Consider the following 12,295-nt stretch of genomic DNA (forward strand, 5'->3'; position numbering starts at 1 on the left):
AAATTCCAACGACAGATTGAAACTGTGCCAATTATAATTATGGATCTTAAGGGATAAGACAATGGACGATAAATTTATGTATATACCCAATGATGATAAATAAAACTACCCCTTAAGTTCAATGAAAATCATTAGTTGATAAGTTAGAACAAGCCAATGAAGAATTTATGTAAATTAGGCTAATGGATGTCAAAATGTATTCAAAAAACTTTGGGTACAGGTGTAATTTTCAGTCCAATGTTCTTTCCCTCCCTGGTTATAACAAAGAAAACAGCGGAAAAGGGTAGAATATAAAGAAAGAGTAAAGGATGGTTCTACAAAATGACGAAAAATGGTGGTTTTCGTCATTTTAGAATTACTGCTACAGTTAGGTTAGGTTAAGTTAAAGATATCTGCAAAATTATTTCAAAATTAGAAATTAAACATGTTAGAGGAGTTAGTGATCATAACTGGCCAAAAAAGATATTTTTTTTGTAGAACTTTCTGTTATTATTATTAGAAAGTTATATTTTGCATTTCCAAATAATAATTTCTCGATATTTTCTTTGAAAATTATTTCTTCCATACATGCACACAAGAGAGTAGGCAATTAAGAGTGGGATCTTAATGGATAAGACAATGGATGATGAATTATTGTAAATCCCCAATGATGATAAACAATTAATACTTCTGTAGACTATAATCATTGGTTCAAAAGTGTGGACACTGCTAGTTTAAATCAGTAAATTAAAAATTTAATATAAGATCCTACAGTTTTAAAGAAAACAAATGAGAGAATGTGTAAAAACGTTTAGTACCAGTACTATGTTTTAACATTTTTTCTGGTAAAAACAAACCTTTCCTTGTTAATAACAATTTCAGCATGCTAAAGGTCGCTAAATAAGAAATCTTTTGAAAATTTTGTAAGCTTATAATTGCTTTAAATTGTCCTCTCTTTAAGATTACTCTGTGTTATTACTTTAGTATGCTATTACTTCATAATAGCAATTGTAATAATAGTAATGATACTCAGGGATGGAGGGAGAGGACAATGGATTGTGTATTGCATTTGTCCCCAAAGTTTTATTATAATATTTTCTTATTCTTTGGGACTTTTATTGAATTTGAATGGTTGGCTTTTGAGTTGAGTGTTAAAAATTTCAATCAATGATTGTAATCTACAGAAAGTTAAATTTGTGTATCATCATTGGGCAATTACATCAATTTATCGACCATTGTCTTATCCCTTTATATCCCTGAATGATAATAATAATAATAATCACATAGAATACCCTAAATTGTTAAAAAAGGAAAAACAAATAAAGTTTGAAGAGTTGTAATTAGAATATGTTTTTACATTTAACATGAAGTTTTTGCAATTCTATAATTTAAAGTAGTAAGGTTTTTTTGTTTGAAGCCTAAGATTTAGATGACCACTTAACCGATAGAGCCCTACATTTTATGGTAACTTCACATGATGGTTTTAGACAATTTTTATTTTAGATTCAGGTGTTGCCGTTGGTATAATCCTTTTCCTATCAAATAGGCAGGGAATAAACAATATTTTAAATACAATCTCTCATTCGTTGGCTTTAACATTGGATACTTTTGTTCAATCTTAATTGGGCAGTACAAACTACCAAAATTTTCTAACCTACTAAGATGGTAATTTTTTTAGTTATGATAGGGATACACAACGTTTTATCGTTCATTGTCTTATCTCTTAAGATACCTAATTATATTTCACCTAATATAAACTTTTCCAATTTTACAAGTGTCATTTTAAATGAAACAATGAACAAGATGAAATCCTTGGTTCTCATTGGCTAAAATGTCTCAAAACTGTCAATAAACGATTTCGTATGAACCAATGGGAGACGAGCATTTTAACAACTCTACTTTTCCAGAAAGAGCGACAATTATTTTAAAATGCTTCCGCTGTTCGTTTGAAAGCAATAACCCCTTTTTTTCTAGGAATATTACCAACTTCCCTTTTATTACTTATATTACAACCTCCCCCCTCCCCCTCTTCCTATTTAGTAGTATTTAGCTTTTTTAGTAGTAAAAATCAACCCCCCCCCCCTTCTCATTATTAAACCCCTTTACCATTTCCAATTTAGTGTTTCTATAAAGCTACAAAAAAATCTTCTGTATGGATTTGTTAAACATTTTTATATAAACTCTGAGAGAGCTTTTTAAAGGGTACAATGAAGAAATTTAGAAGAAAAAAATATTAAATCCTATTAAAAGCTGCTCTTTTAAGAAAAGTTTAAGGGAGAATATTAGCAGAAACGTGAGGACATCCCGAATGCTTTTTTTACCCCTTTGTTGTTTGAAGTTGATTTTAATCGTTAGTCTGATTATGAGTCATTAGCCACCAAATAGATTATAATTACATGCCATGGAAAAGGAGAAATTTCACAACAAAAAAATTATTTAAAATTCTTTGATTTAACCTGTTATGGAGGAAGCATTTTCTTTCCTATTATGGCTTCGAAACCGATTTATATCTGCTGGATTAAAACTTATCCATACTAAAAAATCATGTATAGCATCGTATTAAAGACAATTTTCCACGAATATTAAAATAAAAATCATGAGATTAATACCAGTTTTGTTATTTGGCCCTTCATTTTAATATCCGCGGAAAGCTTTCTTTAATACGATGCTATAAATAACTATTATACGTCTTATATTTGACCGGCCAACAAGTCGAAACAAAGGATAGGTTCTATTAACTTTTGATATAAGTAATTATCGAACTAAAAGCTTTGGCTGTCTTGTTATAATATTTTTTTTAGAAAATATGTCTTTATCCATAATTATTACAAGCTTAACAAAGTGTTTAAACAGCTTGACTGATTTATAAAAAAAATATTATGTAAACATTATAATTTATTAAACAAAATTGAATAAAATTGCTGCATTTTTAGAGTACTGAGAAATTTTATTCAAAGCTGACTATATTGTTTTAGCTGTAATGTTTGAACACCAATACTTAAAAGCTACTGCACGTAGGTTCAATTTTAGATAAACCCCCTCTTTTTTATTTTTTCACTCCCATACTTTTTTTTCCAGTTTTTTTTCCCTAACCTATTTGCCATTATGATTATTATTGCTTAATTTTTTAGGCTATTATTGAGATAATTGTTAGGTTAAAACCGTTTAAAATATTTAATATCTTCCTTTTTACTTAAAAATTAAGTTTTTTTCATTACCTAACAGTTAAAAATTAAAATTGTTTTTGAAAATGTCCCTATTTTTTGCCAAAAAAAGTTGACCTCAAATAAATTAATTAAATTAACTCGTAATTTCAAGTATTATTTGTCCTAAACTGAGTAAAAACTAGCAAAATTAGATAAAAATGTTCCATTTTTTGTTAAATTTAAATATTTATGGGTAAATAAATATAATAAGTTTAGTACTCTGTGCGTGCAATGAGATTAAAGGTTAGAATTTATATCTGTAATTTAGACTAAATAAAAGCATACAGTAGAAGCAGTGTGCTTTCACCTCCGCTTTCTAAATACTAGCGGCTACACCAATTATATCCTTTAGGGGCACTTGATGTTAGGGAAAACGAACCTCATCCCACTTTTTTTATTTTAGTCATAAAACGAAAAAGTTGGGGTTGTTCTTCTAGGGACCTATGAAAATGTATATTGTAAAGGAGAACTATATCGGTTCAGTGGTTAGCAATATAGCAAGCTTTATATAGGTCATGGAAATGTTTAATATTACTTTATTCATAAAAGGTTAGACTTTTATGTAGTCCTCTTAGTCGCATTCTAATACAGAACTTCTATGCCAGGATAGGGACAAAGCCATTATCAACACCATTTACCAAAAAGAAAGGTGCAAAATATGCTGTTGTAATAAAATGCGGTTCTGATGATTTGATAATATAAAACATATGCGGAAGTGAATGTACATCTGTGTCAGCTATTGTGTAGCTATTAATGCCTGTATTTCTAATCTATGGGATAAATTCACACAAATATCTGATCAACAAACATACAATTTACTGAAATCTTGAATTAAATCTGAATAAAATAAGTTTACTTTTAACTTTAGCCAGAAGTAAAAAAGTGTTAATTTTCCGTTCTGACTAATTTTAACAAGTAAATGATATAGTTCTTGATCTCAATCATTTTTAAATAGTTCTAACCGTGTTTAGTATCCATAATCATTTAAGTAAATTCTTTGTGGGACAATCAAATATCTTGAAAGATTTGTTGACTGGGAAAATGGGCATACCCGAAATTTTAAACTGCATGTCTTTTAAACATTTTAATGATTAGAAAAATTTGTGAAATAAAAATCTTCTAATTTTGTGTAAAATCTTCAAAAATTGTATTTTATTTTTCTAGATTTTTTTGTGGTGGTTTCGCTCATAATGCATCGAACTACGAACTGTACGGGAAAAAAGTATTTTTGATGCTTATTTTATGTTACTTTTATACTAATATGTGTAATATAAGATCTAGTCTTAAAAATTCAGCCCCTGCTTAAAGTTAGATAGAATTGCGATCATAGAATGTTGTGTTTTAATCCCTTAATCCTTAAAAGATGTATATAAATTTCATGTCAAGCAATAGATAACCCTATTCTTTCTTTAATAGTGACAAGGGAAAAAAAGAAGCATATACAAAAATTGGTCATGCAGTACAAAGAAAGATTTTAATATACTTAGATATGTTTTTTATCCTAAGATTTTAATCTGTATCTTAAGGTTTATATGTCTACTGATATCTACTTTGGATGACTTTTGGCTATTTGATTTTATGATATAAGTTTTGGAATGGTTTTAAACTTTTTTCTAAACATTTAAAACCAAATTATTTCTAAAATTTGATATAAAAAAAAACTTACATTTAATCATGAGGGGTGACTGAGAAAGTCCACGGGAGCCATCCCCACCCCCTCCAGGCTGTGGGGATCTGATGACTAGGTCCCCCATGCCGGGGTGGGAGAGTGGCCCCCCACGACCCAGCTCGGGCACTGGGGGGCGTACCAACTCCCCCTTGCGAGGTATCAGAGATTTTAACAGCATGATCGCGTTGTCGTCGTAAGCCCAGGCGTTCATTTTCCTAAATAAAAGAGATAATTAAGATCTTCTGAACAGATGCATGTATAATTTACTCCTATTGAATAACAGTATTAATATAATTCAAAACTTTGTGAAACATGTTCTACAATATATCTTACTAGCGGTTACGCCCCTAGAGGCCTCTATTGGCACTTTAGATGTTTTTGTTTGTTAAAGTCTCTTCGTTACTTTACGATTTTTTTGTCATTTCTCTTGGGAGGGTGGTTATACCCTCCCCCAAAATAGTTTTAAACCTTCCCAGAACCCATAAGAATCTACCCTGTTCAGAAGAACCCGATCAGTTCAGCGGTTAGCGAGATCCTTTGGTACAGACACACAGACAAACAAACATCCTGTTACTTTAGTATAAGGATTTCAAACTTTCTATATGTATAGATAGATCACGTAGGCTTATGTTTAAAATATATAGATGACTTAAAATGAGAACTTTTTACCCTTTTGTTTTCAAAAGTATAGAAACCAGTAAATTTTGTAAAAAAAAATATAGAATAATATAAAAATCAATCCGTCTATTAATGTTGTTTAAAGCTTAAATATTCATAATGTAAATAAGAATCTACGCAAAAGAAATGAGATGCTTATTTTTCTTAGCATATAAATTAATCTGATTTTGCAGATCTGGAAAGTATTTTTACAGATCACTTTATTTGAGCGCCAAGTTAAGGCAAATTTGTTTGTAGAAAATGTTATGAAAACATCATTTTCAGGTCATTACAACATTCAGCTGACAGCTGCGAGACAGATAGTTACAACGATAAATAGATAGATAGATAGATGAATAGAAAGAAAGATAGGTCTAAAGATAGATGAATAAACAGATAGGCAGATAGATAGACAGATCATTACAATATTCAGCTGACAGCTGTGAGACAGATACTTAGACTGATAAATAGATAGATGAATAGAAAGAAAGATAGGTCTAAATATAGATAAATAAACAGATAGGCAGATAGATAGACAGGTCATTACAACATTCAGATGTAACATATAAATAGATAGATAGACAGATAGATTAATTTAGATGTTAGATAGATATATATAATAGATAGATTGGCATTTAGACAAAAAATTAGTCAGCTTATACAAAGTTTGACAACACATATTGATAGACATAAATTTAGGTAAATAAAAAGTTACATAGATGAATAACTTAGTTCTTAACTGTTCATATTTTACTATTTATTTATTCATAATAATATTCTTTTCATTGCCCTAACCAGTAGTTTGAAATATCAGATTGAATTAGAATTTTATACATTCACTCAGCCCCCAAAGATGTAATTTTAGCCAATATTTGCAATTTCTCAGAGATAGGTCAAGGAGAGAAAAAAGGTCATCTTTAAAGTAAAAACTCTGTTTTTCACAGTATATAAAATTAGGTATCTTTGTCTGTCGAGTTTAACTTTTAAATGTAAGAATATTTTATTATAGATTGATGTGCCTTTTTTTCAACCCACTCAAAAACAAACACACACTCACACACACAAACAAACCAAGCACAGAATTTATTTGCTATCAAAAGAAAATTATAAAAATTCTTAAAAATAGTTTTAAATGTTATTGATGAAAAAGCGCATTAATTTAGCTGCATAAGGCTTTTAATCATACATCCTACCCCCTTACTTTTATTTAATCCCTATCTTTATTCAGGGAAGCTTATCCATGTCACTGATCAATTGCAAATACTATTTACAATTCGATTTCTCCTTCCCTCATGGTATATTTATACAAGGTTCGAAAAATTATCAATGACTGTAAGCTAATGCTGAACCAACATTTTTCTTCTTTCTAGGTCAAGGAAATGTTTTTAAATATTTTAGGGGAGATTACCCCCAACTTCGAAAGATGAACAAAGGAAAAATACCACCCCTTCTTTAAAATTTTCCTTTTAAAAATTAGAATTTTTCACCTGGCCTGGCTTAGCCGCTAGTATTTAAAAAAAAAATTCTTTGTTTATTAATCCTTTCTTTTATTAACCAGATTTTTTGCAGGTATTGTCTTTAAACCCAATAATTTTCATGACTTTATGAAAAAAAAACAATGCGTCCCACCCCCCCCCCCCACTATTTCCCCCCAATTTTGCATTTTTTCAACCAAGGTGTAAATTCAAGAAGGGGGTTTGGTAGCATTTTTCTATTTGGGTTTTGGTAGGGGGGAGGGGTGTACAGTATTTTTGGGTATGAAGACGGAAATAAAACCTGTTAAACTCAAACACTTTGTTGTAAAAAGAATTTCTTTGAAGTGGTCAGAATTGATTTAGCATTAATCAATGTTTATTAAGAGATATAAGTTTTCCGGAATTTTAATGTAGGGAGTAGATTTGAAATCTGCATCAAATTTTAAGGATTTTTTTTTATAAAATTCGTTTTTTGTATAATTCTTTATCTAAAAGCGGAAATACAAATTAAGTTAATTAATTTTGGCATCTGTGATTGGTGGATTTAAAAAATCTGCTCTCTGATTGGATGTCGTACATCATTCAACCAATTAGAACGCAGGTAGTTTAAAATCCACCTATCCTATTGGTCAAAATTAATTAACTTAAAATGTATTTTCGCTTTTAGATAAAGAATTTTACAAAAAAACGAATTTTATAAAAAATCCTTAAAATTTGATGCAGATTTCAAATCTACTCCCTACATTAAAATTCCGGAAAACTTATATCTCTTAATGTTTATGTCGATATTGTGAAGAGTTTAAAACATATATCTACCATTGAACGCTACTTCAATAATAACATTATGACTAAAGTATTTGTTGATATAATACCGGCACCAAAAGGCTAAGCAGGGAAGGTGGTATCGTGTTTCCAAATGCAACCATTTTCACATTTGGTTACTTTCAGCACGGTCAACGTTTTGTAAAAGGTTGCTTTACTATAAATGAATAACGTTATGAAAAAAAAAGGTTACAAAATTATTTGCTATCAATTTGAGAAGGAGGGGACATTGGACTGTAAATCATATTGGTACCCAAAGTTTTAAAAACAAGCTTTGAGTACCTTCATTAAATCTTGTTTGTGCAATCTACAGTGTCCAAACATTTCAACAAAATTGTAATTTACAGGTCTCTTTATAACATTTGAGAATTGTTTTCTTGATAGCAACATAAGCATGTTTTGTACATGAAAAAATGGAAATATAGAAGTTTTTTTTCTCCAATTGTGACTTATTTTTGGGAGGCTCATTTGTACAAAATATTGTCCAACTTTCCCAATCGTATTTCAACTTATTTGGGGTCGTACAGATTTATTTAGCTATGCAAATTTGATATACAAGAGAGTAAGAGAGAGAGGGAGTAAGTGAGGGAGAGAGCGAAAAATCCGATAAGGTGAAGTGGTTAGCCAGATATAAACTCTTTCATCTCTCTCACACCCCCCCCCCCTCTCTCTCTTTCTCATTCTTGAAGCATAAATTTTCTTTAAATGGGTCCGGAAAGGAATGGCATTCTGGCATTTTTTTTTTCATACCCACACCATTTAATAATTATAAATGTATAAACTTTTTTTCGGTTTTTATTTTCATGACACAAAAATAAATCTTTACTCTTATGGATACTGCCTCCTTGTTTTCCTTCAAAGCCCCCCTTCGCAAAAAATGCCACTTTGTATTATCAAAGCTTCTCAAAAGGTTAAGTGAGTCTATATCCATTTTTAGCCTTCTGTCTTTCTCAAAAGATATATGGACATAGATAGATAGATTTATATACAAAACATCTAAAATTGCAATTTAGATTTTTTACGAAAAAAACTTCCTTTCATATGTTGTTTTTTCTTAGAGATAGAACTACTTTGTATCTTGCATTTAAATTGTAAGAAAAATCAGTCTTATAACCCTTTACCTAGTTTTATAGGGGATTTTTCTTTAGTTTTATTCAACTGGGAATAAATAAATACTTAAGTTTTGCTAATCTTTAATTGTATTAAATGGAAATTTTGGTCACAACTTTTCCAGATTATGGTTTTACTCAATAATGGGTTGGGCTAGGATAGATAGATAGAAAGTTTGCTTTCTTTCTCTCTGAGTTTATACTAAGGGTTGGGTTTAGATAAATAGATGGACAAAGAGTGAGATAGATATATAGAAAAGAAGATAGATATATTTAAACTAACTAACCTATAGGAGTCTTTTCCCTTCTCAGTGAGTTTACCCAAGACTTGGGTTTAGATAAATAGATGGCTAGACATTAAGATAGATAGATAGACAGACATATGTAGGTAAATATTAAATTAACTAACCTATAAGAGTCTCTTCCCTTCTCAGTGAGTTTATCTCAAGACTTGGGTTTAGATAAATATATAGATATACAGGTAGATAGAAATAATATAACCTACCTATAAGAGTCTCTGCCCTTCTCAGTGAGTTTATCCCAAGACTTGGGTTTAGATAAATAGATAGATAGAAATTAAATAACCTACCTATAAGAGTCTCTGCCCTTCTCAGTGAGTTTATCCCAAGACTTGGGTTTAGATAAATAGATAGATAGAAATTAAATAACCTACCTATAAGAGTCTCTGCCCTTCTCAGTGAGTTTATCCCAAGACTTGGGTTTAGATAAATAGATAGATAGAAATTAAATAATCTACCCATAAGAGTCTCTGCCCTTCTCAGTGAGTTTATCCCAAGACTTGGGTTTAGATAAATAGATAGATAGAAATTAAATAACCTACCTATAAGAGTCTCTGCCCTTCTCAGTGAGTTTATCCCAAGACTTGGGTTTAGATAAATAGATAGATAGAAATTAAATAATCTACCCATAAGAGTCTCTGCCCTTCTCAGTGAGTTTATCCCAAGACTTGGGTTTAGATAAATAGATAGATAGAAATTAAATAACCTACCTATAAGAGTCTCTGCCCTTCTCAGTGAGTTTATCCCAAGACTTGGGTTTAGATAAATAGATAGATAGAAATTAAATAATCTACCCATAAGAGTCTCTGCCCTTCTCAGTGAGTTTATCCAAAGACTTGGGTTTAGATAAATAGATAGATAGATAATAAATAACCTACCTATAAGAGTCTCTGCCCTTCTCAGTGAGTTTATCCCAAGACTTGGGTTTAGATAAATAGATAGATAGATATTAAATAACCTACCTATAAGAGTCTCTGCCCTTCTCAGTGAGTTTATCCCAAGACTTGGGTTTAGATAAAAGTTCACTGACAGTTCCCTGGGATAAACCAAGAACATATTTAGCAAACAGTCTCTGACCAATATTGTGCACTGATAATAATTCACGAACCCTGAAACAATTAATTGATGTATTATTTTATTAAAATAAAAAAATTAAGAAGTGTTTTAGTTATCAATATGGTAATTTTAGGGTAAGATAGGTATTATCAATTTTATATTTTGCAATTTCCACAATTTTTAAAAATAAGTACCTTCTGGAGTCAGCAAGGGTGTCCAAAGGTTGACCGTTCATTTTCTCCATATTGATACGTAACATTTCTTGTAGTTTGGCCTCCATGGGATCAGACTTTGGTATCCTGAATAGTTAGTTTTGAAAAATGTCTGCTTACAAAGGGTTAATGTACAACAGGGTAACTTAAAGATAGCAAACTTAAAATGTGCGACACACTGATAAATTATTTTTTTGTTAATGCTTTTCATATTCTTAAAAAAGAGTTTTTTTCAGGTATAAGGTATAGCCAACAAGTGAAATAAATCTAAAATAATATTTTGGGGGCAGATGAAAAGATCGCTAATTCTATTAGTGTTGCCCCCCAATGACAGCTGAAAATCATGTAAAAGTTTCATGATTTTTTTCGATTAATTTTGTAGTTGGTATAAGCTGGGTTTTTTCTTCCTTTTATCAATCTATTTAAAAAAGTTTACCTAGAAGCTGAAAGTAGGTTGGGTAGAGGTATGGTATTGGGTGTACTAGAGAAGGGGGAGAGGGGGCCCAAGGAGGGCATATCAGGGGTTCGCATGTCTTGCAGTGAGGAATCCTAAACAAATATTAGTAATTATGATTAATAGTATTTTATAAAATATAATGAGAATAATTATTCATTGCATCATACTGTAGACAGTTTTCTGTAGATACAAACATGAAAAATGATGGAATTAAAACCAGTTTTGTTAGCCCTGTAAAACTGGAATTATTTTTAGATTTTAATAAATTGTCGAAAATTTCTGTAATACCATGCAATACATGATTTTAAATTATGACTGAGAACCAGTTCAAATTTAGCAGATATTAATTGGTTTGGATGCAATACTGGAAAATTTTAAACAAAAAATTCTCCTACCTCTGATTTAACAGGACTTGTGCTTTCCATCCTGCGGGGGCTGTGAGAGCTGACCTCTGATGGAGGCTTGGAGCCACCATTTGTGATACCAGGAGTGTGTACTATTGAAGGGGGTGACACTGCCCGCTCAGGAGAAGCATACCCATCTTTCTCTGGTGAGGATGGGGAAGGGGATAACCGTGACTTGGGGTCGTCCTAAATAGAAAACATTTGAATTTTGTAAACATGGTTAAGTGTAGCTTTTTTTAATTAGCAAATTTTGAGTCCTACCTTATTTTGTACCTTATTGTGTTGCAACTCTAGTGATAAGCAAATAATGAGTCTAACCTGATGTGCATTATTGGGCATACTGTTTCTCCAATGGTTGAGAAGATCCTCTGAACCTGGAAGTCCTGGTATCTGTCCACCTCCAGGCAGCAGGCCAGGAAATAGGCCATGGCGCATTCCAAATCCTAGAATTTTTAAAATAATGAAGGGTCCGAGAAACTTTGTTAATTTTGATATAGTTTACAAATTTTATTATTTTATCCATAATTTTATTTTGACCCCCCCCCCCCCCCATCCTGAAATAAAGATTCAGAGTTTTTGACAAAATTCAAATATAATAAATATTAATTAAAATGATAATTTTAAGTTTTAAGGAGTAAATTTTATAATAATCAATAGTTTGAAAGTTTTAAAAGTCTAATTTGCTTGAGGCTACAGAAATATATAGATTAAATCTGATAAAATATAGTAGTAAAATAACAGGGAAAAAGACTTGTATTCAGCATAATTTCTTGTAATTGGGTATTTTACTTTACTGTTCTACTTTGCAGGTTTGCTGTTATATTTAATTCATGGATCTTACGGGATAAGTCAATGGACGATAATTTGATATAGGTGCCCAATGAAAGTTTTGATTTAAACGTTTGGAAACTGCTAGTTAATGAACCAATCAATCAATATTTAACAAAATT

The 12,295-nt window shown here is 30.9% G+C and overlaps 1 protein-coding gene across 2 annotated transcripts in view; it reads right to left on the bottom strand.

Annotated features, from left to right (window-relative positions):
* LOC145306535 (homeobox protein cut-like) overlaps positions 1-12,295 on the bottom strand; it is a 97,886-nt gene that overhangs the window by 32,648 nt on the left and 52,943 nt on the right. For both annotated transcript variants that reach the window (XM_080148705.1, XM_080148704.1), the window contains exons 8-13: positions 11,664-11,788; positions 11,337-11,531; positions 10,921-11,033; positions 10,467-10,571; positions 10,179-10,325; positions 4,852-5,069 (exon numbers count right to left, since the gene is read on the bottom strand). In XM_080148705.1, the coding sequence (XP_080004831.1) occupies positions 4,852-5,069; positions 10,179-10,325; positions 10,467-10,571; positions 10,921-11,033; positions 11,337-11,531; positions 11,664-11,788 (903 nt within the window). The remainder of the gene's footprint in view (positions 1-4,851; positions 5,070-10,178; positions 10,326-10,466; positions 10,572-10,920; positions 11,034-11,336; positions 11,532-11,663; positions 11,789-12,295) is intronic.

This window comes from Acartia tonsa, chromosome 14 (assembly GCF_053477335.1).
Source record: "Acartia tonsa isolate MP-2025a chromosome 14, ASM5347733v1, whole genome shotgun sequence".
NCBI lineage: Eukaryota > Metazoa > Arthropoda > Copepoda > Calanoida > Acartiidae > Acartia > Acartia tonsa.